Here is a 22891-nt window from a genome sequence, read left to right as displayed (position 1 = left end):
AGAAAAATATGTCTAAGCATTTGTAGAGATAGGTAACCTACTGAGACAGAAGTGACTTATGGGGCTGACAGGATAAGAAAATTCAGGCGTATATTCTGCAAGGAAACAATTTCACAAGACTTTTCCTATGAATATTGTTCTAGGGAGTAGCAGGTTTCCCTGATGCTGTGCAGTATTATTTGGTCTTCTTTAAAGTTTATGCTCCAATTTGTGTATACACTCCATTTAGAAGGCCATAACTAATGGAAAACAGTCCCGACAACCAGGCAAAAGATTTGTTTTCCTTTGCCTTTAAATGAAATATCAATGGATGGATATTTTATTTTTAGTTGAATATGAAATTTCACAAGCAACCTGTCAAGCTCTGTTTTCAAGAATGACTTTATTTCACATGTCAAGACAGGCTGGGAAATTAGTTTTTCCCACTGAGGACTCTGATTAGGGATTACAAAGTGAGTGTGGTGCAGGGTGATTTTTCCTCCATCTTTTTCCTCACCCCGCCAGCCTAGAGAACATCTGACTCTGCTGACTAAGGGGAGCAATTCATTACCACGCACGGGAAGGGGATGGGAAGCAAGATAGTCATATTAAGTAGACCTGCTGGCCCAAGAGAGAATGGGGAAAGCATAATAATACTTAGCCTTTATGTTATTCTTTTCATCAAGACATATCAAAGTACTTGAAAAAGGAGGTTGATATGATGGGAAAGCAGATAAATGACAATTCCAGGTAGCCTATTGCAGAAGTCCTAGTAGAAATGCTCAGTTTCATAACAGTCTCTTTTGACTGTGGATCTGCAAGGTAGAGAAATAAACAGGTCTTTCCCTTGGTAAAATGCAGAATTTACACACAGATCTCAAAGTGCATTTCAAACATTAACGACTTAACCATTATAACTCTCTTGGGAGCTGGGGAATTATGAGGTCCAGTCCGACAGCCAGAGAGAACAAGGGGGAGCTTGTGTATTACTAATAAATGACCGAGTGGATCAGGCCTATTGCCTTTGTCAGCAGACAAAGGCTGATTTATACCATGATTTAACTGCTTGAGGAAAGCAATAAATAGTCTAGATGAAGGCCTCAGGGATTTTTATCCCATTGAAAATCTGCCCCATTCCATGGTCTTTCTAATGTCATCCGGTGGATTAGTGGAAGTCGCTGGAGCAGACAATAATCTTGTGGTTAATGTAGGTAAGTAGCATTGTTCGGCTCCTCTGCTAAGACTCCAGAATGGAGTGATCTGGTAGATTCTGCTGCCTGATTTCCTTCGGGCCATGTGAAAGAACTGGATGCAAGGAACCATTTCCAGAGAATATCCACCCCAAGGTCAATCTTCATATTCAGGAACAATGCAGCACCTCTGCTGGCTACACATCTATTAACTGCTTACACATACATCTCTTCACAGAGCACTCTTAAAAAAAAAAAAAAAAAACAACAAAAAAAAACACAGCCACACTCCTTTTTCTTCTCTTTCTTCGTTGTGCATGCTCTAACTTGCTTCTATTTGCCAATGGCCTTTCTGCCCTGTGTATGTGAAGTGGTGTTCAAAGAGCCCCAAAGTCCTGCTGTGACAGGCAACCCAGAAAAACATCTTATAAGAAGCAGTCTCAGATTCCATTGGGTCAAACAGCTGCTGTGCAGTCACTACGACTCACATCAGGAGGGAAGAACACTCCAAGGGCAAGAACTTCATATGGAGGCTACCCATGTTTTCATGATGCCATTTACAATAATAGCTTGATTTTCAAAAACATGAGGCATCAGCCAGTTCCTGAGGCAGATCTCTGACCCCAAGACTTCCAAAGCAAATAGGTATAGAAAGAAAAGGGGTAGGAATAAGATATCAGCTTATTTACACTTCCCTGTCCTGCTAACCAGTGCAGGTCACATCTTCAAAACCCACTTGGAGAGAGGAGCGCTAATTCACCTTGTTCAACTTCACAGTCCTCCAGGCTGCATTCTGCCCACCACACTGCAGCATCTACTCTGCAGACTACAACAGCAGCTTTGAACCACCTAATCTGCTGTAGACAAGTGCCTCCCTCCAATATAGCTGCAAATAGGTTTAAATCATTAGATCCAGGTTACCAAACAGTCTCTTGGATCAGGGTTAATTAAATGAGTGTTGAAATCTAATTAAGGACTGGTCCAGGTGATAATTAGCAGGAAATGTATGCATTAAAATATTCATTTGTCGATGAGCTGCAATTAAGAGTGTGATTTGGGGAAGGATCAATAACTACATCATGTGATTAAAAAAAAAAGAAAAGTTGCCTAGCCTTGAGCAGAAATGCAGGAGAATTTTGTTTGGATTTTTTCCCCCCTTTTATTCCCCCTGCTTTCTGTTTTGCTCTCGTAATAACTTCTGGAGACTGCTCTCCACCCTTGAATGAGGCATTCATCTTTCCCTCCCTTTGTTTTTCTAAGTCATTTGTTTCAAACCCTTGTTCTTCAACACATTGTTCAAGTGGGTTATAGATTTATTAGAGGGAGAGTAACAGGTCAAAAAGAAAGATTCCTTGCCAATGAAAATCACTTCCTCCCAGAACATGCTGCTAATCCAGGGTAACATTGCTCATTGGGTGGCCTTAGATTGTTTTTTTAGCAAGTTAATTCCTCAACTCTTTATTCATAACTGAGGAACTGGAGAAGCTATTGAATATGCATAGCTTGGACTTATATATATGTATGTGTATTGTTATGGTTTACCACATTATTCCAAACTTGTAGCAGAGCATCTCTGCTTTCACTGAGACTATTTTTTTCCTGTTACAGGTACATAGGTGTGTGTGTAAGCAAGTTAATTACACTCCCCCTGTGCAATCCCAAACAATCCCACCTCTACTGGAAAAACGAGGGCCCCACAACAACCCAGCTCCTCTGGCACAAAACTGGTGTTCCTCTATTGCCACCACTAGAGGCTGAGCTGGCAATCTCCCAGCTGACTGTTTTTCCATCAGTGAATATCCGCGTGTCAAAAGGGAAGCGTACCGTGGGAACACGATGATTTCAGCTACTCTTTGTCAGTCTCCTGACAGCTCACCTGCCTCTCTCCCCAGACTCAGCAGCAGCCCAGCTCCCCAGGCAACTTTCTCCCTGCTGGCAGGGCTGCTGCCTCATCCCCCCTCCTCATGTGCCCCTCATCCCCTGGGGAGACCATGCTGCAGGGAATCAAGCAACCCATGAAGTTAGGAAATCCTTGGAGCCAGCCAAAAAATATCAATGCCTTCCTAAGCAGATCTATTTCTTTCCGTCTTTGCCTCCTATCAGAAAGTTAAGAATTGTGGTTTCTGACCTTTCATCTCATTTTGGGGAGGAAAGAGATTTCTTTCATTCCCAAAAGCTCTTAATTTTTCATGGACTTCTGCAGCCAGCTCTGATGATCATCTGTAGATCTGGACCAGTGTTGACTGGAGATAGAACCCCAGCATTGTAAAACTTGCCTGAAAAACTGTAGCGTCAAATGTGGGCTCTTTTGCAGTAGCTTCTCTATTTCCTACTATTTGTGGAGAGAAAACTCAAGTCCAAAAGGTTCTGCTTTTGATCCCCTGATTTAACTGTACTGTGAAGATGCTAATTGGTGATGAAACAAATGCCCTGCACAGCATACTGAATCCTGCTTCCAAGTCTGGTCAGTGTTATTCACAGAATCACAGAATTGCTGAGGTTGGAAGGGACCTCTGGAGATCATCTAGTCCAACCCCCCTGCTCAAGCAGGGTCACCTAGAGCACATTGCACAGGATTGCATCCAGGCGCGTTTTGAATATCTCCAGAGAGGGAGACTCCACCACCTCTCTGGGCAACCTGTTCCAGTGCTCTCTCACCCTCACAGTGAAAAAGTTTTGCCTCATGTTCAGATGGAATTGTCTGTGTTTCAGTTTGTGCCCGTTGCCTCGTGTCCTGTCGCTCGGCACCACTGAAAAGAGTCTGGTCCCATCCTCTCGACACCCTCCCTTCACATACTTGTACACATTGATAAGATCTCCTCTCAGCCTTCTCTTCTCTACAGGTCTAGCTTTCTCAGTCTTTCCTCACAAGAGAGATGCTCCAGTCCCCTAATCATCTTGGTAGCCCTTCGCTGGACTTGCTCCAGTAGCGCCACATCCCTCTTGTACTGGGGAGCCCAGAACTGGACACAGTACTCCAGATGTGGCCTCACCAGGGCTGAGTAGAGGGAGAGAATCACTTCCCTCGACCTGCTGGCAACACTCTTCCTGATGCACCCCAGGATACCATTGGCCTTCTTGGCCACAAGGGCACATTGCTGCCTCATGCTTAGCTTGGTGTCCACCAGCACTCCCAGGTCCTTCTCCGCAGAGCTGCTTTCCAGCAGGTCAACCCCCAACCTGTACTGGTGACTGGGGTTATTCCTCCCCAGGTGCAGGACCCTGCACTTGCCTTTGTTGAACTTCATGAGGTTCCTCTCCGCCCAGCTCTCCAGCCTGTCCAGGTCTCTCTGAATGGCAGCACAGCCCTCTGGTGTATCGGCCACTCCTCCCAGTTTGGTATCATCAGCAAACTTGCTGAGGGTGCACTCTGTGCCTTTCTCCAGGTCCTTGATGAAGAAGTTGAACAAGACTGGACCCAGTCCTGACCCCTGGGGGACACCGCTAGCTACAGGCCTCCAACTAGAGTCTGCGCCGCTGATCACAACCCTCTGAGCTCTGCCATTCAGCCAGTTCTCAATCCACCTCACTGCCCACTCATCCAGCCCACACTTCCTGAGCTTGTCTATGGGGATGTTATGGGAGACAGTGTCAAAAGCCTTGCTGAAGTCAAGGGAGACAACATCCACTGCTCTCCCCTCATCTACCCAGCCAGTCATTCCATCATAGAAGGCTATCAGATTGGTTAAGCATGATTTCCCCTTGGTGAAGCCATGCTGACTCCTCCTGATCACCTTTTTGTCCTCCGCATGCTTGGAGATGGCCTCCAGGATGAGCTGCTCCATCACCTTTCCAGGGATGCAGGTGACGCTGACTGGGCTGTAGTTGCCTGGGTCCTCCTCCTTGCCCTTTTTGAAGACTGGGGTGACATTGGCTTTCTTCCAGTCCTCAGGCACCTCTCCTGTCCTCCATGACTTTTCAAAGATGATGGATTGCACTGGATGTGAGGGTAACTGATGTGAGGGTAACAAGACACGAGAGGATAACTTTCCCCTGCTGTGTGAAAGGGTGACCCAATGCAGAGGATCTGGCATGCACAGAGATACCACGTTCCATGAAAATAAATCAGTTCATGAATCCTTCCACATACATCCAGCAAAAGCTTCTACATGTTGGTGCACTGAGTTCAGATCTTTGTCCTCTGGTGACAGCTAATGGGCCAGAAGGTTTTCTATAGGTTGAAAGAATGAGGTGACTTCTTTTGCAAAGAACATATTAATGGCAGTCTGGAAGTTTGAATTTTGGAGAAAACTAAGAACTAGGCTGCTGGCCCCATTCATTCACCCTGAGGCATCCTTTCCTTCCTTCCTTTCTGATGCTCTCAGCCTCTTGAAAATGTGCAATCAAAAAGTCTGAGAAGTTGTCTAGGAAAAGCAGTGTCAGCTGGATCCTACACTAGCAAATCTGTGTCAGGTATGTGGATTGCATGAGTCAACATGTCTAATCCCTTGTGTCTCTCCTTTTGTTTCCTGTTCTACAGGGAGCCTCTTCAAGCCTGGTGGTGAAGTTTGCAGATACAGACAAGGAGCGTACAATGAGACGCATGCAGCAAATGGCAGGACAAATGGGCATGTTCAACCCCATGGCCATCCAGTTTGGAGCGTATGGCGCCTATGCACAGGCAGTAAGTATAGACACAGGCTCTTTGTGTGTTCATGGGGACAGGGTTAAGCACCTAGAACAACACAAAAGCACACCTGAGCAGAGGAACAGTTGATTAAAGCAGAGGAGGAACCAGTGATTCCTTCTTTAAATTAGTTCCACTGTGGGAGCAAACTGAGCCAAGCTCTCTGGTGTAAACTGAGGCATCTCCCAGAGAAGTCCCGGAGGTGCAACAACTTCTTCTAGTAGTAGCCAAACCATGACTGAGTGTGTGTGCATGCAGGACACTTCCATTGCTGTCAAATCCAGACACCACTAGCCTTTGAGGGTTTGGAAAACATAGTCCCTGAGTTCAGTTCACCCTAGTTCTGTTCTGTGTCAGCACTATCCAGCCCTTGTGCAGGTGCCCAGCTTTCTGGCCTTTCTTTGTGACCAGGCCATGCAGATTGAGCTGAATGGGGGTGATGGCTCCCTGCTCTATTCGGCCAGGCCCGTACTTTCCCAGGCATGATTGTGGGTGCCTTTGGAGTGGTCACAGAATAAAACAGCAGTCACTGAGACAAGCACTTTTAGGTTCATTAAAGCATGCTAGATAATATTATAATGGAGGGGCACACGTATACATACACACAGTCATGGCTCTCCAAAACTGTATGATTTAAGCGCACTGGGAGAACACATCAGCTAAATAAGGCAGTGTTGCAACATCTATCCCAGATATGCACCTTACACACCTAACCTGAAACCTGAGCCCCAGGTCAACCTGTAACTGTATAGGAAGCTAAGCTCCTGACATAGCCCTGAAATGGGTGCCTGAAGCATGTACATAACCAAGCATATAAATACCCCTCCTTGCCTGAATCAGAGAGAGATTGAATGACTTGCCTTAGGTAATACAGGACCAAGTCAGGAATCATACTCCAGCACACTTATACCCCCTCTACCGCTTTGTCTGCAAGGCCCTGCCTTCTTCCCTATTTCCTTCTCGTGTGTTGGCATTCTTCATCCCACCCACATATTCTTTTTCTAAGTTAGGGCTGAGAAATTTCTGTCCTTCACCGAAAGCCTTCTGCATAAGTAAACCACTGGTACAATCCAGCCAGCCCCTTGATGGGCCTTGTGGAGTCCCAAGGATGCACTGTAGGAGCTCCAGAAGTTGCCCCTCTCCTCCTAGCTACACTCCCTGGTGCTGTTCTGGGCCTTCTTTCTTCCCTCCTCATCAGACAAATTCCATTTTTCTTTCCATTTTGCCCTATTTATTTTTATTTCCAGTCAATGAGAGAGAAGCCCTCCTCTGCCTCTTCCTTGTTCCCCTGCTCCCTTCCTCACACGACAAAACGGTCCCCTCCCCAGCTTGGTTGTGTTTTACTGCCCTCCTGACCGGGGAAGCTGCGGCGTCAGCAAGGGGAAAAGAGATGTAACTGAGCCCAGGCCAGTGGCCTGGCAGAGGACTGCAACATCTGTGCTCCCATGTACCAGGGGACTAAATAGGAGGACAACCCATGGGCAGCTGGAGAGGAACATCTGCGGAGGTTGTCAGGCAGAAGATGCAGCTGTAGTATTATGCTACAGGCATCTATTAGACAGGTGGAGAGGTGGTAAAGATGTTGGCTGTCCTGACGCTCTGGACCCAAACTCCTCTCAGCTACATTATTTTTAATCTAGATTAATTCTTCTAATTGCCGTGATAAAGGAGTGAGCCTAGGTTTATGCTGGTATAAAAGAGGATGAACTCTGTCCTTTTACTTTTAACCACAAAAGTTCCTTCCATCAATTTCTCCCCAAATAATACTGGACATTTTGAGAGTAGATGCTTCAGTGAGTATTTATCTCTGAAGAAAGTAAAAACAGTTCTTGGGTCCGCTTCTGCTCCACTTGAATCCACTGAATATTTTTCCTATTGATTTCTGTGAAAGCAGAATTGGACCCATCCTCTTTTTTTTTCCCCCCCCTCTGGTAAATATGCTAATAAGGGGGAAAGAATAAGTTTTAGATCTTGACCCATTGGATATGACAAGCTGGTGACACCAATTACCCTGAGGACTTCAGAGCTGTCTAAATGATGGGATCACATTTCCGTGTGGCGCCTGTACAACCAGAGCGTGCTCAGATCCTGTCTCTCAATCAGCCTCGCTATCTGTGTCTCTCCCTATCTGCTTCATCTCAGCATCTCACACAAAAGGAAAGGAGGGGAGCACCGAGGCTGTGTGACGTTCCCTCAGTCCCGATTAATCCACCTCGGACTGCCGGCTCTTAGATACCAGGGTGATTGGCACCTCGTAAATGCCAGCAGGAGATGGAGAGATCGATAGAGAAAGAAGGAATAGGAGGGGCAGTTTTATTCAGCCCAAACTTGCAGTTGAAGTTTAAGAGCTAAGGCAAGTCAGGAGGAGGGAAGGTGAAACAGTAAAAATGCAAGAGCAGGACAGCGGTGACGGCTGAGGCCACTGCCATCAGCAACTCGTGTCACCTTGGGTGAATCATTCAACCCCTGGCCTCATTTCCCCACCTACAAAAGAAGTTGATGACCAGGTTTATTTATTTTCCAGTCTCCCTTAGGGACATGGTTGTCTCTTGTGCTGTCTCTCCTTGGTGTTTCACACACAGGCCTGATGGCAACACAAATTTAAGAACTGCCTCAGTGTTTAGTAGTGAGGCCAGGACTAGCATGAAATACTGGGCTCTCTGGTTTGTACTCACCAGCTATCCTCCCAGCTCTCCCTTTGCAGTCCAAACTTGACTGATGTCTCCATAGAAGAATCCCCAAGCAGTCCCACGAGAGCTAGTTAATCAGGAGTTTCTAGGGGTCTGTCCCCATGGAGGAGGCTGCCACAGCCCCCCAGGCAGTGGGTGCATGCTGAATCTCCCCAGAGGGGCAGTCCCAGCTCATGTGCACATAAGTGGGGCCGGACTAGCTCCCCACGAAGAGGTTTTCACACATTAAGGTGGCCAGTGCATCAGAAACCCACATGGTGCAGCTGTTTAAGATATCAGTGGGCAGCCGTGGACTCACCACTCAAGTCCCTTCAGCCATATGAAAGCAGCACCTCTAGGGAGAGGCTAGGAGGGTCTCAGTCCATCAGTGTTTGACTGGCAGTCGTTAGTGTTGCTACCAGGACTGATCTGGGTCCCAGTTCCCCTGTAAGTTGCTTCCTCTGCAGCTCAGCAAATGGCCATGCCACGGTTTGCTCACCACTGCTGCTCGCTATCTCGGCTTAACCAACCTTAACCTTGACAGCAGTGATGGCCTCGCATAGGCTAAGCAACTAGTCCTCAGATTAAGCAACCATCTGGCCACAGAAGCAAAAATATCAGGAAGCAAAGTGTGTTCTCCTCTGTGCCTGTTTTTTGCCTCCCCTCCTCATGTACATCTGCAAACAAACAAGAAAACACTTGGCATTGACCGTATGTGCTGGTTCAGTGATATAGAAAGTCACATCAGACCCTCCTCACCTCTTTTGTATAAAAGCCAAGGCAAGGTAAGTCCCATGGCTCCAGAGAGCTCATTACAGAGGCATCTGTACTCTTTTGTTTCCATTTGTTTGCTTATTTGTTTTCAACAATAACTTCCCACACTCATTTAACCTTTCCTTTTATGAGGCAATTATTTATTTTAGTTCACACATGTATAGGGCACCAGCCAGTTTTGTGGTCAGGTTGCTGTGAATCCACATCAGCTGGATATCGGTAGCTGTTTCCACAGGCTCAGTTAAGGGCAACTTGAGGCAGAGGTTTGAAGCCAGCCTGTGGAGGAAGAGGCTGATGCTCAGTGGCATAGTGTCTTGTTCGACCCTGATAAGCAATGGAGTGACAAGCCTGAAATCATAAGCAAGAAAACTCAAACCAGACTATGAATGGTGGTAGTAGAATCCTAGCCCAAAAAAGCTGTGGTGGCAAAAGTTCCTTCAGCTCTTTTCTTTTCTTAAGGAAGTGGCAAGTACTTAGCAGCTGTCTCATGTCACTGCTGCCCCACAATGCAGAAAAGAAAATGTGGGCAGACCAGAAAGGGTTGGGAAGATGGAAAAATGCAAAAGAGCAAAGCAAGAACAAAGGAAGGAGCCTTGGAAAGTGACAGATACTGTATAAATTATTTAATTTTTAAATTATTTAAAATAAGATCAAAGTCATAAATCAAGTTTGCATAAAAAATGGGGTGGGAGTGTTAGCCATGGTCTCCTGGCCAAATTCCAGTCATGGGACTGATTGCATTTCTGCAGCAGGGGACAGGCATAGATTTAGTGAGTAAGAACAGACAGATGGGGACAGGGCAGCATGGGCAACTGTAACATTTGCTCTCCGGCCTCGAGCAAGTCCTTCCCCTTCAGTAAATCCCAGCTCCCCTAGCACTGAAAGAGTGCAAATGGCTGCAGCTCCTGAACTGCAGACAGTAATTGCAATAATCTGGGTACCTCTAGTACTGCACAGATCTCAGTAGTCATCAGAAGTGGTCACCTTGGGTTGTCAGAGCTGCAGTGACTCTACAGTGTTGACCATAAAAGCTGAGCTGCCCCCTCCGCCTCCCTGCCCCAGCTCCTGTGGAGATGAAAGGATTTTTCTTTTAAATGGTCTGAGATAGTGCTGAAGGGAAGAATCGTTTCTTCCAATATTTATTCAGTTCATACTGTGAAATTATTTTGGAAGGATATTTAAAAAAATTCAGCTAGCCCTATGAATGCAGGGAAAATTTACTTTTTGTAGGGACTACATAATATGTATAATTGTTTTTATATTTAAATGACCAAAATGAGACAGCATATTTGTTACCAGTTGCTATAATACCAGTTACTCAGATGAGTTTTTCTGATTCCTTCTGGAATAGGAAGCTATTTTGAAGCCACAATACTTTGTAGCAGGGCAAATAGTGTGTTTTTGATTGACACCTCTCTGATTCAGAAACAGTGAACACACAGATTTGGGTTGGGTTTTCTTTTAGGTTTTGTTTTTTTTCAAAATTTTCAGAAAATTAGAAATCCAAACCATTGTGTATCAGGTTGCAGAAAAATACTAAGACACATGAAACCATGTGCTGCACATTTATTTAGTTTTTTTTTTAATCTTAATTCAATTTAAATTAAAATTTCAAAGTAGAAATTTCAGTTTCCAAGAAGACATTTTAAAAATTTCTAAAGGACCCTTCTGAATTTTTTCAGAATATCTTCTGTTTGTTTGAAGGCTTGAGGTTTTTCTTGTTTGTTTTTATTTCCCAAAGGCCAGTTAGGTAAAACAGACGTGAATATGTCAGTTCTATGATTTTACCAAATATGAGTCCTCTTACTGCCTGATTGATTGTGTTACTTATCTATTTCTGTCACAGAGATACCATGAGGATTAATTAGTTAAGTGTTTGTATAGAGCATTAGAGTTGGGAAGCGTAGGATGCTGTTATTACTTTTATTATTATTACCGGATGAATACAAAAAGTCAAACAAAACGTCAGGCTGTTCAGAGACAGAGATAGAAAATAACACTGAAAAAAAATGAGAAGGTCATCAGATCATTCAGAGTAAGCTTCCACCAAGGGTAATGATCATGCTATTTCAAAAAAAAGCCCATCAAAAATAATCCTTCCCTCTCCTCTTCCCCTTCTTTGGTTTCACATGTATTTCTTTGGGGGGCTGGGGAAGGTTGACTGCAGCAGCCTTGTCCTATTTCTAGCAAGAGTTCTTGGCCTTGAGTAACTCACTTCATCTCTCCATACACCTAGAGATGGGGTAATATTTCTGTTCACTGCATGCGGTTGCATGATGCTGGTATCTAGCAGCTCCCTGATGCCAACGGCAGTCACCGCCCTCTTCACCTCACCTCTGGCCATGTGTCCTCAACCCCTCGTTGGACTGATAGCAATTGTGGAGGGAGCCAGTTCAGGGAGGAAAACTGTCAGTAAACGATGTGTCTCTGCGCTGCATGGTTAATGCTCTGCCGGTGTCGTTCCAGAGCTGGGTCTCGACAGTATCGGGCATGCATCTGTCCTGATGCAAAGGTGGTGGTGAGGCATGGGGAGGGACCTGCAGCCTTTAGCATCAGCAAGTTCTTGCATTGGTGTAGCTGTACTGCAAGACTGCATCCTTCCCAGTTTTTTATCTCCTGTATGTCTTAATCTCCCATGCTGCGATAGGACAGATAACCTCATGGAGGTGCCTATCTGTGCATTGACGACAGATGGGGCCTACAGACTGGCTGAAATTTAGCCACTTCAACTTGAGGCAGCAGAAGGTGGGTGAGGTGAATCCTCCACCCTTCTCTTTGGACCAGCCCTCGCACACCATCCCTTCCCATGCTTTGGGAAGGTGATCCCACCCAGTGGAAGGTGATCCAGCTGCCCATCAGTTTCTAAACTGGGATGGGGATTGCAGGTTCGTAGCACTAGAGGTGCTGACCATGGGCACTGACGGACTTGGTAACATCTCTTGGTCTCTGAATATGGTACATATTTGAGCAATAATAATGGCCAGGTTGGAGGAAGGAGGGAATGAATCTGTAAGATTGGGTGGGAAAAAAGTCTAAATGATGAGGCAAAGATCATACCAAGGAAGTAACAGAAGCAAAAGGAAATACGTCCTTTTAGCTGAGGAAGGGAAAAGCTCCTCTCCATCCCCTTGGAGCAGTCTGAGATAATAAGGCTGCTGCCTTTCTGATTAGTGCTCTGTGGCCCCAGCCCAGGCAGGGAAAATCTGCATTTCAAATGGCATATTTTAAAGTACACAATACCCAGGGGTCCTGCTGCTATTGATTTGCCTCTGGTGGGGTCACTGCCTCACTTTCTACAGCTTTATTAACTGGGATCATACACTGGGCCTCTTTCAAAATGAAAGGAGAGTGGATGGGACATTTGTCTTTGGGGGAAGCTTGGGAAGGAGTGGGGAGACTTTTATCTGAGCACACTTGGGAATGGCCCGGAGGTTTTATAAGGGAGACTGGTGACCCTTGCAGGACTTGCCCTCCTTTCATAAATCTGCCCAGAGCCACGCTGGGGGAAAGGGGGTAGGTCTATCGTGTTAGCTTCTTTCAAGGTGACCGCGTTCCAGTTTTCCCACACCCACGATGCAGCTGTACTCGGCCACACTGTGACCTTCAGTCGCTGGGCTGAGAAGGCCTTTCTTCCCCCTATCCCTTAACCCTTACCTCTGGGCACTGTGCAGACCGTCAGCGTATTTACCCCTCAAACAAGGGAGGGAAAGGCTGCATCTCCAAGGCATGAATGGGAAACAGGACAGCAGAAGGGTGACGGGAGCGTTGCCAAAGGCTGTGGTCTCTGGATGCGCTTGGGGTCCCCTCTCTAGCCAAGGAAGCAGATCCCATTAGCTATGGTACATGGCTGTATTCAGGTTTGGGATGCTAAACTTCTTCCAGCTCCAGAGCAGACCCAAATTTACCCCACAAGGTGGCTCCAAGGGCTGTAGCAAGATGCATGTCCTCTGGGTCATGAAGTATAGGGCCCTGACTTGTTGTTTCTCCATGACAGGGGGATTTACAGCCCTCCAGAGCAGCTCGGGTATCCCCAGAGTGCTGAGCATAACAGAAATGAGGGGGCCACTTCCTGCAGGATACCTCCTGTAGCAGAAGCAAGTGAACCCAGTTTCCCAAATCATAGGTTAGGGGCTTAATTATTACCTTGTTTTTACTACATTAGCTTTTTAACCCTAAGTTAAATTCAACCTCTTTGCTCCTCAAGCTCCTGATTCAGTCTCTATGGGATTATGGCCATTTTTGAACAAATGTTTCACTGAAACCCACCAGGCTTTAGACACAGTAATCAGCAGGTTAGGAGCAGTTTTGTTGTTTTCATGAGGAGAAAGAAAAATCCTTCTTCTTTCTCCCTGAAGATATGTAACGAAAATGCATGAATGACATTATACTGCAAGAAATGGCATGCACGTAGCCAAGGCATATTCTCCAAACATGGTTCTTCCAGTGCAAATTTATAAGCCCTCTGAATATGCAAGAAGCCGCACATTCAGGTTACTTAGCAAACCAGGAGGAGCACCTTCCACTGTGGAGTTAACTCTGAACAGCTTAGAGACATCCACAGGCAGGAAAAGAAGTTGCATAAGCCATAAATAATGTCACAAGTGATTGCTTAGCTCTGTTGAGTGCAAAATGGAGATTGTCTTTGGAGTAGTACAATCATTTGTACTACCAGTAGCAACGCATTATCTCAGCCAGGCTTATAGATAGAGTCCATCTCGGGCCTGTTTCTCTTTGCAGCACAGGTGAAATACAAGCCAAAAAAGGATTAATACTTTTCTTTCGAACGGTTGGGAACTAAGGTCCAAAGATATCTGCTCAAGGTCAAGCAAGGTGTGGGAATGATTTCATCTGACTGTGTTGGTATCTGCAGCTGAAATGATCACCTTGGGCTCCACATACAGTCAATAGGCAAAAACAAAGCTGCAATTCATCTGCCCAAAGGCAACTTGATAAAGAGGGGGAAACATGAATCTTGGTCTAGACTCCATTGCCTGTTATCACATCAATCATAATAGGGGATCAGTATGACCAGCTCAGACAAAACCCTGTCTGTATTTAGTTAACTGAATCTGATATACAGTGAAGTCAAAATCATAGTCCATCGTCTGACTGTAAGGAAAGCAGTAATGAAAGTCTCTGATACGAGGAGTAGGTTGTTGTCTGCTGGGCAGGCTGACCACAACGCACATGTGACCAGCTGTACATCATTCTGTGTTTTGGGGGTGGGCTTGTACATGCAACTCTGGTCAACTTTGGAGGAATAGAGAAAAGTCAGCAAAAGCCAGACTAGGATCAGCAGTACTAAACAGAACCTACAGGTACTGGATCTCAGCCATCATTTACACAATCAATCAGCCATGGAGCCAGTTATATCCTCAGCTTTCCCAAAGTGAAATGCCCAGCACAGGAAATGAGATATGGGTCAGTAAACACAGAGCACTGGAGTCAGTCCGGTGTTAAAGATGGACAAATTCCCTCTCCCTCATTGGCATATTTAATAAAATCACCTGCTCAGTTCCTCATCTGGAGAATAAACTCCAACGATGCCTAGAAACAAATGTACTCCTTAAAGGGGAATCAGCACTGTGCTATAATAGAAAAGATTGTCTAAACACTCCATCAGTAATTACAAAGAACAGGATATCACTAATTAAAATGTGAAAGTGTCTTATGCAGGGTATAATAGAAAAGGGTAATTAACAACCAAAGGGGAAGCCACCACCTTGCCACCAATCTGCATTAGGTTACAGAAAATAATACTACTCAATTTGTGTAATAGAACTTTTCATCTGCAGATCTGAAAGCACCCCTGTGTGGGGAGACAGGTATCCTCTGCCCCATTTTGTTGCTGGGGAAGCCAAGGCAATTTTACACAAGTTGCCCAAGATTTTACAGCAGGTCAGTGGCAGAGCACCCTACTTTTTTCTGTACTTAGATGGTGATGAGGAAATTGTCAGCAGTTGAATAAGTGTGGCAATTTCAAGGATTTTTTTTTGTTTTTTTTTTGTTTTTTTTTAGTGTGTATGTTTAGGAATGGCTAATTTGGCTAATATTTCAATATTAAACTGACCAGTAGGGAAGAAACTAGTCCTTGCCAGGACTCTAGAGTCTGTTTAATGATGAGCAGTATGTCCCATGTGCTTAAACAACAGCATCAGATGGTGATTTCCTGATGGGAGAGACAGTGAAATCACAGAGAGCAGCAAAATAAAGACACTCACTGTTCTGGAGAGAGCAAAGCCATGAGTCATGTCTAAAATCACTGTAAGAAACCATTGTTTCCTTCTCTGCCATTATCTTTAAGTCACACTTTGCCAGGGAGTGGGGGATGAACAGAGTGAAGTTTCTCTCTGCTCCTCCTGTTTTCTACAAGCTTTTTCTAAGCCTCCACCATCAGTCATTACTGGTGGTCGGGTACAGACCCGCGGGACCTCTGATGCACCTCATCTAGCTCTTCGCACACATCCAGGGAAGGGAGGCAAGAACCAGCTCAGTCCAGGTACTTCTTCACACCAGGAACATTTTACAAGCTCATTGCAGCCTTTCTGTACACATTAACTGGGCTGTCTTTGTGCTAGGTTCAGAGTATAAAATAATGATGGCAAAGTCTGGTTTTAATGTAAGAAACATTTCCACTATACAAAACCATTTGCCACCCTTCTGCTCCAAAATCCTCACCCCAAAATGCCTGAAAATAGGGCCCTGATTCCCCGACTGCTCTTTGCAGATGCCCTGAGAAAGGCAACACTTTGATGACTTTCCGGAAAAAATATCAAGATTAAGAAAATCATCCCGGATCAAAACTAAGGGATTTTCCCAGCACACAGTATTAATCTTGCTAGAGTGGGGGAGCTCCCCTCTCCTGTTTAGCTCTTCGGGGAGTCCCTCTGCTTGGTTGTGCTGGAGATAGATAGGTGCTGTGCCTGGGCTAGGTTGGACTGAGAGGTCTGGTCCTGGTTTTGCCGAAGGCCTGTCGGAGGCCTCCCAGCAGCGTAAGAAAACCTGGTATTTGCCACCTACAGATGAGAATAAACCAGGGCCTCGGCCCTACTCCCACGGCGAGAAGGAAGGCCGGGGGGGCGACAGACGTCTGGAAAGGGGTGGATGCCCCGCGGGGCGCCGCTCCCCCGGGCTGCCCTGCTGGTGACCGCGTGATATTTTTTCCCTGCTCTCTTTGTTCCAGCTGATGCAGCAGCAAGCCGCGATCATGGCGTCGGTGGCGCAAGGTGGCTACCTGAACCCCATGGCAGCCTTTGCCGCGGCCCAGATGCAGCAGATGGCGGCTCTGAACATGAACGGCCTGGCGGCCGCCCCCATGACACCAACCTCAGGTAAGGCCCCGCGCCGACACCGGGGGGTGGGAGGCTTGGTGTGCGCCCGGCGAGGCGCATTTGTGCCCAGTTTTGTCCCCATCGCATCCAGAGCTTGGACCACCACTGCTTGCAAGCTTTTTGCCTCCAAGGAGCTCCACCTCTCAGCCCGAATACATAACAGGATCCGATAGTGGTGGCTTTTGGCCTGTAGATGCAGAGCACCGGGTCCACAAGCCCTTTTTTTTTGCTCAGGGCCCATTAGAGGCCTCCAAGAAGCATAAGAAAAAGTAACTCATAAAAAAGGCAGGGAGGGATTCATTAAGGACCAAGATCTGGATCAGAGCCAAATCCAGATTTCCGCCTGGGATCTGAGGATCCTTTCTTTGGTGTCTCAGTCTGAGCTGTGGTGGAGGGCTGAGCTGTGGTGTTTAGTTCCAGATCTGAAATGTCCATGCGAGACCCAGAGAAGCAGCTCTCATGCAGAGCGTGGGCAAGAAGTCCTCCCCACAGTCATGTAAAGATCTGGGGAGGGATAAACAACAGACATCAACTGAAATACCCCGGCTGGTGCAGAAAGCTATCAAGAATATGAGTATATGAGCTAGGTTGGGGTAGACTGGAAAACACCCTTCTCCTCCTTCTCCTCCCCTCCTTCTGGGTGCTAGAAGAAAACAGACAAATTTAAAAAAATGCCAGCTGCGGTTCTGAACTGCAGCAGGAACTGAGACAAAAGAGCAGGCAGGAAAAGCTGACCACATCCCTCGTGAGACCTGCAGAACACGCTGGTTGCCAGCTTCTCCCTTGATGGGTGTCTATTGAAACCTCAGCCTTGCTGGTGATGGCCATCAGAAGCGAGGAGTGGAGCAGGCCATTTCCTTTTGTCTGGAAGCTTCAGGATGCTTTAGGCCCCCCAGTTGAAAAATATTAATAATTGTCCTGTCTTTGTGCCTCGTTTTCCAAGCTTGAGGAGTGGGAATTAGCAGGGATGCTAAAGGTGTTGTTGTGAGTCTGACATTATATTTAAAAAGGGCGTTGGAGTCCCTGAGCAGCAAGTGTTAACAGAATTGCAAAGCATGGCAGAGGAGAGGGACAGCGAGGGAGGGAGCTCTCTGCAGCAGTCAGGGGCCATATGCAGAGACCTGAGAAGTGACGAGGCCAGCATGGGGGGACAAGGAGGGGGCATGAGGCAAGAGGATGGAGGTGGACATCACAGAGGAATCTCATTGTAGGCCATGTTCCCCTGGAGCACAGTGTAGGCATGAGGGGACAGTTTGGGAGCACTGCTGGGACTGTGGGAGCTGGGGATTTCTGAAGGAGGTGGGATAAGCCCTAACAAATGTGCAGCAAAAAAGGGTGAGGGTTGGGGGGGGGGGGGAGGAGCGTTTCTTCCTGTGAGCTGGGGGAGATCCTGAGGCTGGGGTGCACACAGAACTCAGACTTCACTGCCCCACCACCACCCAGCTCTAGATTGAGACTTCTTTCCCCAGCAAACGGGTGGCTAACAGCCCAGTTTTGATTGTTGCCCTGCTGACCCAGTGTCCTGTTCAGAGCGTTGTGACTGCTTATCACACAGGCTGCATAGCAGTGGTGGGGACGGTGGGCAAATGGAGACAGAGAGCAAAGCAAGTAGATTGCAGCACTGAGGTTTTTTTTGCACAAGGTCATCTCCTCAGGCTGCTGATCCTTGCGGGAAGTCTGACTGAGTCCATCCCAGCTCATCCCAAGGCACTTCCCCAGCATACTGCAGCAACCCATGGGCTGCTCTAATTTTGTTTGGTGGCTAAACAGCTCCAGACTTCTGATATGGCAAACAAGGACTTCTGGGACTCAATGGAGTCACAGCTATGACCCTTTCTCCTCTTACACTACTTTCCCTTAGCTCAGAGCATCTTCCAAATGGCATGAGTAATCCCCCAGTGACCTATGTTGGTTTATAGATGCACAGGGGGTCAATGCTAGTGCTTCACAGCCAAAGATGAACAAAATAAGGTTTGTGGTGACATGAAATATCTTTAACCTACAAGATGAACTGTGCTTTTGGACATAAGCCTTTCCCCTGTGGTGAAATAAAAGGAGAGGAGGTATTCAGGGAAGATCCCTGATGCTACTTGCAATGCAAATATTTCATAAGAGGGGCTCTGGCTGCCAAAGCAGAGAACCGGGTAGTCCATGAAGGGTTACCGGGATCTGGCTAGGCTGTGAGGGGTTACAGGAAGCCCATGCTAGGAGGTGGGTTGTATGATTCAGGGAACAAAGAATTAAGCTGGAGGTGGAAAACAGACTTTCCTGGGGCTTGAAATACAAGGAAATCATTTGGGCAAGAAATAAATCAAGGAATCTGCAGGGCTGGGAGTAGTCATGCAGTGGTCTGGAGGGACATAACAGCAGGGATGTGTGTATATATGGCAGGGCAGCAGCTGGGGAAAGCAGAACCAAACCACTGGAGGAAAGAAGTGAGAATTTGGAGAGCTTGGCAATATACTGCTGACTCGGGTAGAGGAGCGGCAGACTCCCTGGTGTACCTGCAGATGGCCATTTCTGAGGGACAGATTGGGATATAAAGATCTCATGGGTGATGCTGGTTGTACTTAGTGAGCAGCGCCAGGATGGGACTGTGGTCAGAGTGACATGGGATAGCAATGCCCTTGTGTGAACCTGAAGCATCAAGCTGGTTTGGGAAGAACGAGCTCATCCAGGGGTTGGGGTGAGGGGTGGGAGAAGCGAGTTTTGCCTGAGCCAGCCAGGGGTGCAGGCAGCGCTGGGCAGAGCAGGATCTGGGCCTGCTACAGAGGAGAGGGAGGAGAGGACAGAGGCAGCTTTATTGCTGAACACGATGGAACCCATGGCAGCCCTGGAACAGGAAAGGGCTTGTTGATAGAGTAGCCAGGAAAGATACCTTGTGGCTGAGAAACACTGGACGGCAGGGGGATAAGGCACCTCAGTGGTGTAGACTTGGGACCATTCCTAAAGCATCAAGGTCTGCTAACCTCTGTCGGCCACAGAAAACATCCCTGTTCACACGGAGCTTTGCACCTCTTTGCAACCTGTAGCTGGGAACAATGTCAGTGCCTATGGGGCCTGATACCTATCTTTCCCTTTGCTTATATTAGAAAATGAGGGAGAAAAAAAAAAAAAAGGAAGGAAGGAAAGAAGACAGGAAGGTAGGAAGGAAAGAAAGAGAGATCTTATTCCCTACCAACTTATGGATAGCCAAGGAAAAGCACTTGACTCAAAAATCTTACACCATACATTTCAAAATATATGTTTACACAACGTTAAATATATAAACAACAAGTCGATGGAGCTACTGCAAATCCAAATAGGAAAGTGGCTTAATTATATGTGCACCCTATAAACCCTCTGCTGGAAAGATTATCATATTTGCATTAGCTAGATTTGTTTTGTGTTGGTGGGAGCAGAGAGAACGTCAAACAAAGAATGCCTGGAATTCAAATGCTCTCAGGGCCTGAAAAGCTTGAATCCAGGCTGTCGTTTGTGATGGCCCCACCACAAAAGAACACAACCTCTTTTGCATATAGATAAGTCTTGAGAATGAGTGAGTTCTGTGACATAGGTGTGTAAATATCAATACAACAGCCAAACTGTGTGCCTGCCATGATATGCAGCACATGAAAAATATCCCAGTTCTTCTTTTGTGTAAGTTCTACATCTCTTCTGAGGTGCCCCATGCCCTTCAGGGACTATTAAACTCTCATTGTCAGAGTATGGGCAAGGAAGGCTCATGGTCTTTACATGCTTTCCAGAGCACCCATGACTGGTCATTACTGAAAATGCAATGCTGGGTTAAATGACCCCTTGACTTATTTCATGGCAGCAGATTTTGCACTCTCCCTACGACATATTTTCAGTCATGGAACCTATGCACTTTAGCACTGTTGCATTGTTACACTGAATGGGTAGCTTCCTTCATGACAAACCTCTGTAATGGGTTGTGGAAATGTCCATTCACAATTATTCCTTGGGTGAAATGTTTAGACTTTGAAATGACTCTGTGTATTACTGCAACACTCCCAAAGCTTGTGATAAGATGCATAGAAAATGTTTCACATATATCTGAGCAGGCAAGACTACAACACTAGCAGCGATTCCTGAGTAGCCAGGAGATATTTGAAGCCTTACATGAATTCTCCTGCTGGCTTTTGTTAGCATTCAGAAAGCCAAATGGAAAATGATCATTCTGTTTCATAGCAGGATTTCCAGTCATTGAAGTATATCTTTGTTCTGACTTGGAATGAAAATGAAACATTTCAAAGTTCTCTGAAAAAAAGGCATTAGAAAAAGAACTTGGAGATTTGAAAAAAAAAAATTGTTTTGATCTTTTCTAAGCAGAAGGAAAATTGTTCTAGGAAAAGGACACCAGTAACCCAGAGGTCCTGGAGGCTCTGAAAGCACTGGCTGAGCATAGCGCCTTTGCGCTGGTATCTTCAGGCCTCTTCAGTCCTCACCTCCCTCCAAGTCTACAAAGCAAGCTGTAGGAGCCAGAACTTGCTTCTCCTGCATTCCTAATCCAGCTGGTTTTCTGTGCTTCCCATCCTCAGGACACGACCATGAGTTCATGCGGATGAGTTCCCAGGACATGGGAACTTCAGGAGTCTTGGATTCAGGCACAGCTACCAGACTAGAAACAGGGTTCATATCGCTTAACTTTAATCATCTGCAAATTAGATGTTTAGTTTAAGCTAGCCTTTTGGCTTGCCTGCATGCAAAGGAGAGCAGCAGGTAGTCCCAGAGGATAATTTCAGACCATGATAACTTTTATGCTGTCTACTGGCATTTTGAAAGGTCCCCATCAAAAGTCACGTTTAGCTCCCACAGTTGTCTTCAGTCGCAAGGATGTTAATTTGACAGCTCTGAAAGTTCAGTGCAAGTTTTTCATTTCTCCCATTATTGGTATAATCTGGGGGAAAAGTGAGTCTGTGTAGTTTGATGGTGGCAACCCCATCATATGACCATATGTACTATACCACTTAGTGTTAATTGGGTGGGAGGGCTAATAATGAAAGTTCATTTAGTCTTCCTTCCTTCTCTCCTCCCTCCCTCTCTCCATGCTGTAAATCTGCATCTGGTATAGCTGGAGCAAGATATCTCAACCTGGGGATGTAATCCACAACTGGCATGCACCACTGCCATTTGCTTTCTGTGGTGGCATTGTGCCAGTTTTACTCCAGCTACAGATCTGACCTCTCCAGGGGTTTTCTTTATAAAAAGAAAATTAAAGAATTGTGAGGAATATGCCTGAACTTCCTTACGCACACACAAAACAGCAAGCACAAATCCCTTGCTGCAATTTTAGAAAAAATGACTTACATTGTCTATGCAAATAGAGGAGAGATCCAGAAAAGCAACTGAAATTTTAACTAGCCTTTGTGATTTGTAAGCTGATGGCATATGCTAAGAGCATTGCCTTTGGACTCTGGTTGCCACCACTGGCTCCCTACACCTCCACAGAGGACATTTTTAAAGGCCAACACCATTTGAATACGAAAAGGGGAGGCAGTAGCTTGTCTGTTCAGGGTATCAGAAATGAGCTGAAATATTGTCTGTTTCCTGGGCTACTCAGATAAGAACACATTAAGACAAAAAGCTCAAGTATCTGTATTGACTCTTTTAAAGCACCAGCACAGATTTAAACAGTTGTTAAAGCATGTTATTGGACTAACCCATCACTGAACACTGCTATGGTGAAAAAAAAATCTACAATCGGTTTAAAAAAGGGGTTCTTGCACAAATGGTACTTTCAGTCAGTAACATACTGTGACATGGAGACATATTGCCAAAGATAAAATGGGGAAATTTTAACTTCACACTTAAAGCTGGCAAGAGAGAAGTATCATTTGATAATTATTGAAAATTTATTTTTGGTCCCAAAAATATCCTGAATATGTTGCTAGAAGAGCAGAACGTCCAGTCACTATAAAAGTACATAGGAGAAGATGATAAGATAGGAGAGGATTCAACTGTCTCCTCAGAATTTTAATGATTTTTACCAGTGGGTAATAGGATCCTGCCCAAAACATAAATAAAGGGTTACTGAGAAACAGCATTGTTGCAGTCCTCCCCCACCTCGGATGGGATAAGGAAAGAGGGGAGGGATGTGATTCCATGAAAGAAACAAATCTAGTCCAAATTTTGCCTCTACTGACTGGGAGATTTCGTCTAAAACTCTACTAAGTGAGGCTTGGGCTGAACAGCAAAGCTAAAAAACCTATCACTGGCTGCCTTTAGGCTACAAATAGACCTGCCAAACTTGTTAAGATGCTGAAGAAGTTCAGAGTAAAGCTATATATGAGACATATACATGAGAGAGTGCAGACAGAC

General features: G+C 45.8%; 1 protein-coding gene across 1 annotated transcript in view; it reads left to right on the top strand.

Moving 5' to 3' along the window:
* CELF4 (CUGBP Elav-like family member 4) overlaps nt 1-22891 on the top strand; it is a 694719-nt gene that overhangs the window by 626417 nt on the left and 45411 nt on the right. Inside the window, exons 6-7 of the mRNA XM_067316241.1 lie at nt 5650-5793; nt 16423-16570. Of these exons, the coding sequence (XP_067172342.1) occupies nt 5650-5793; nt 16423-16570 (292 nt within the window). The remainder of the gene's footprint in view (nt 1-5649; nt 5794-16422; nt 16571-22891) is intronic.

Source organism: Apteryx mantelli, chromosome Z (genome assembly GCF_036417845.1).
Source record: "Apteryx mantelli isolate bAptMan1 chromosome Z, bAptMan1.hap1, whole genome shotgun sequence".
Lineage (NCBI taxonomy): Eukaryota > Metazoa > Chordata > Aves > Apterygiformes > Apterygidae > Apteryx > Apteryx mantelli.
Note: the sequence above shows the minus strand (reverse complement) of the source record. Positions and strands in the feature narration are given on the sequence as shown.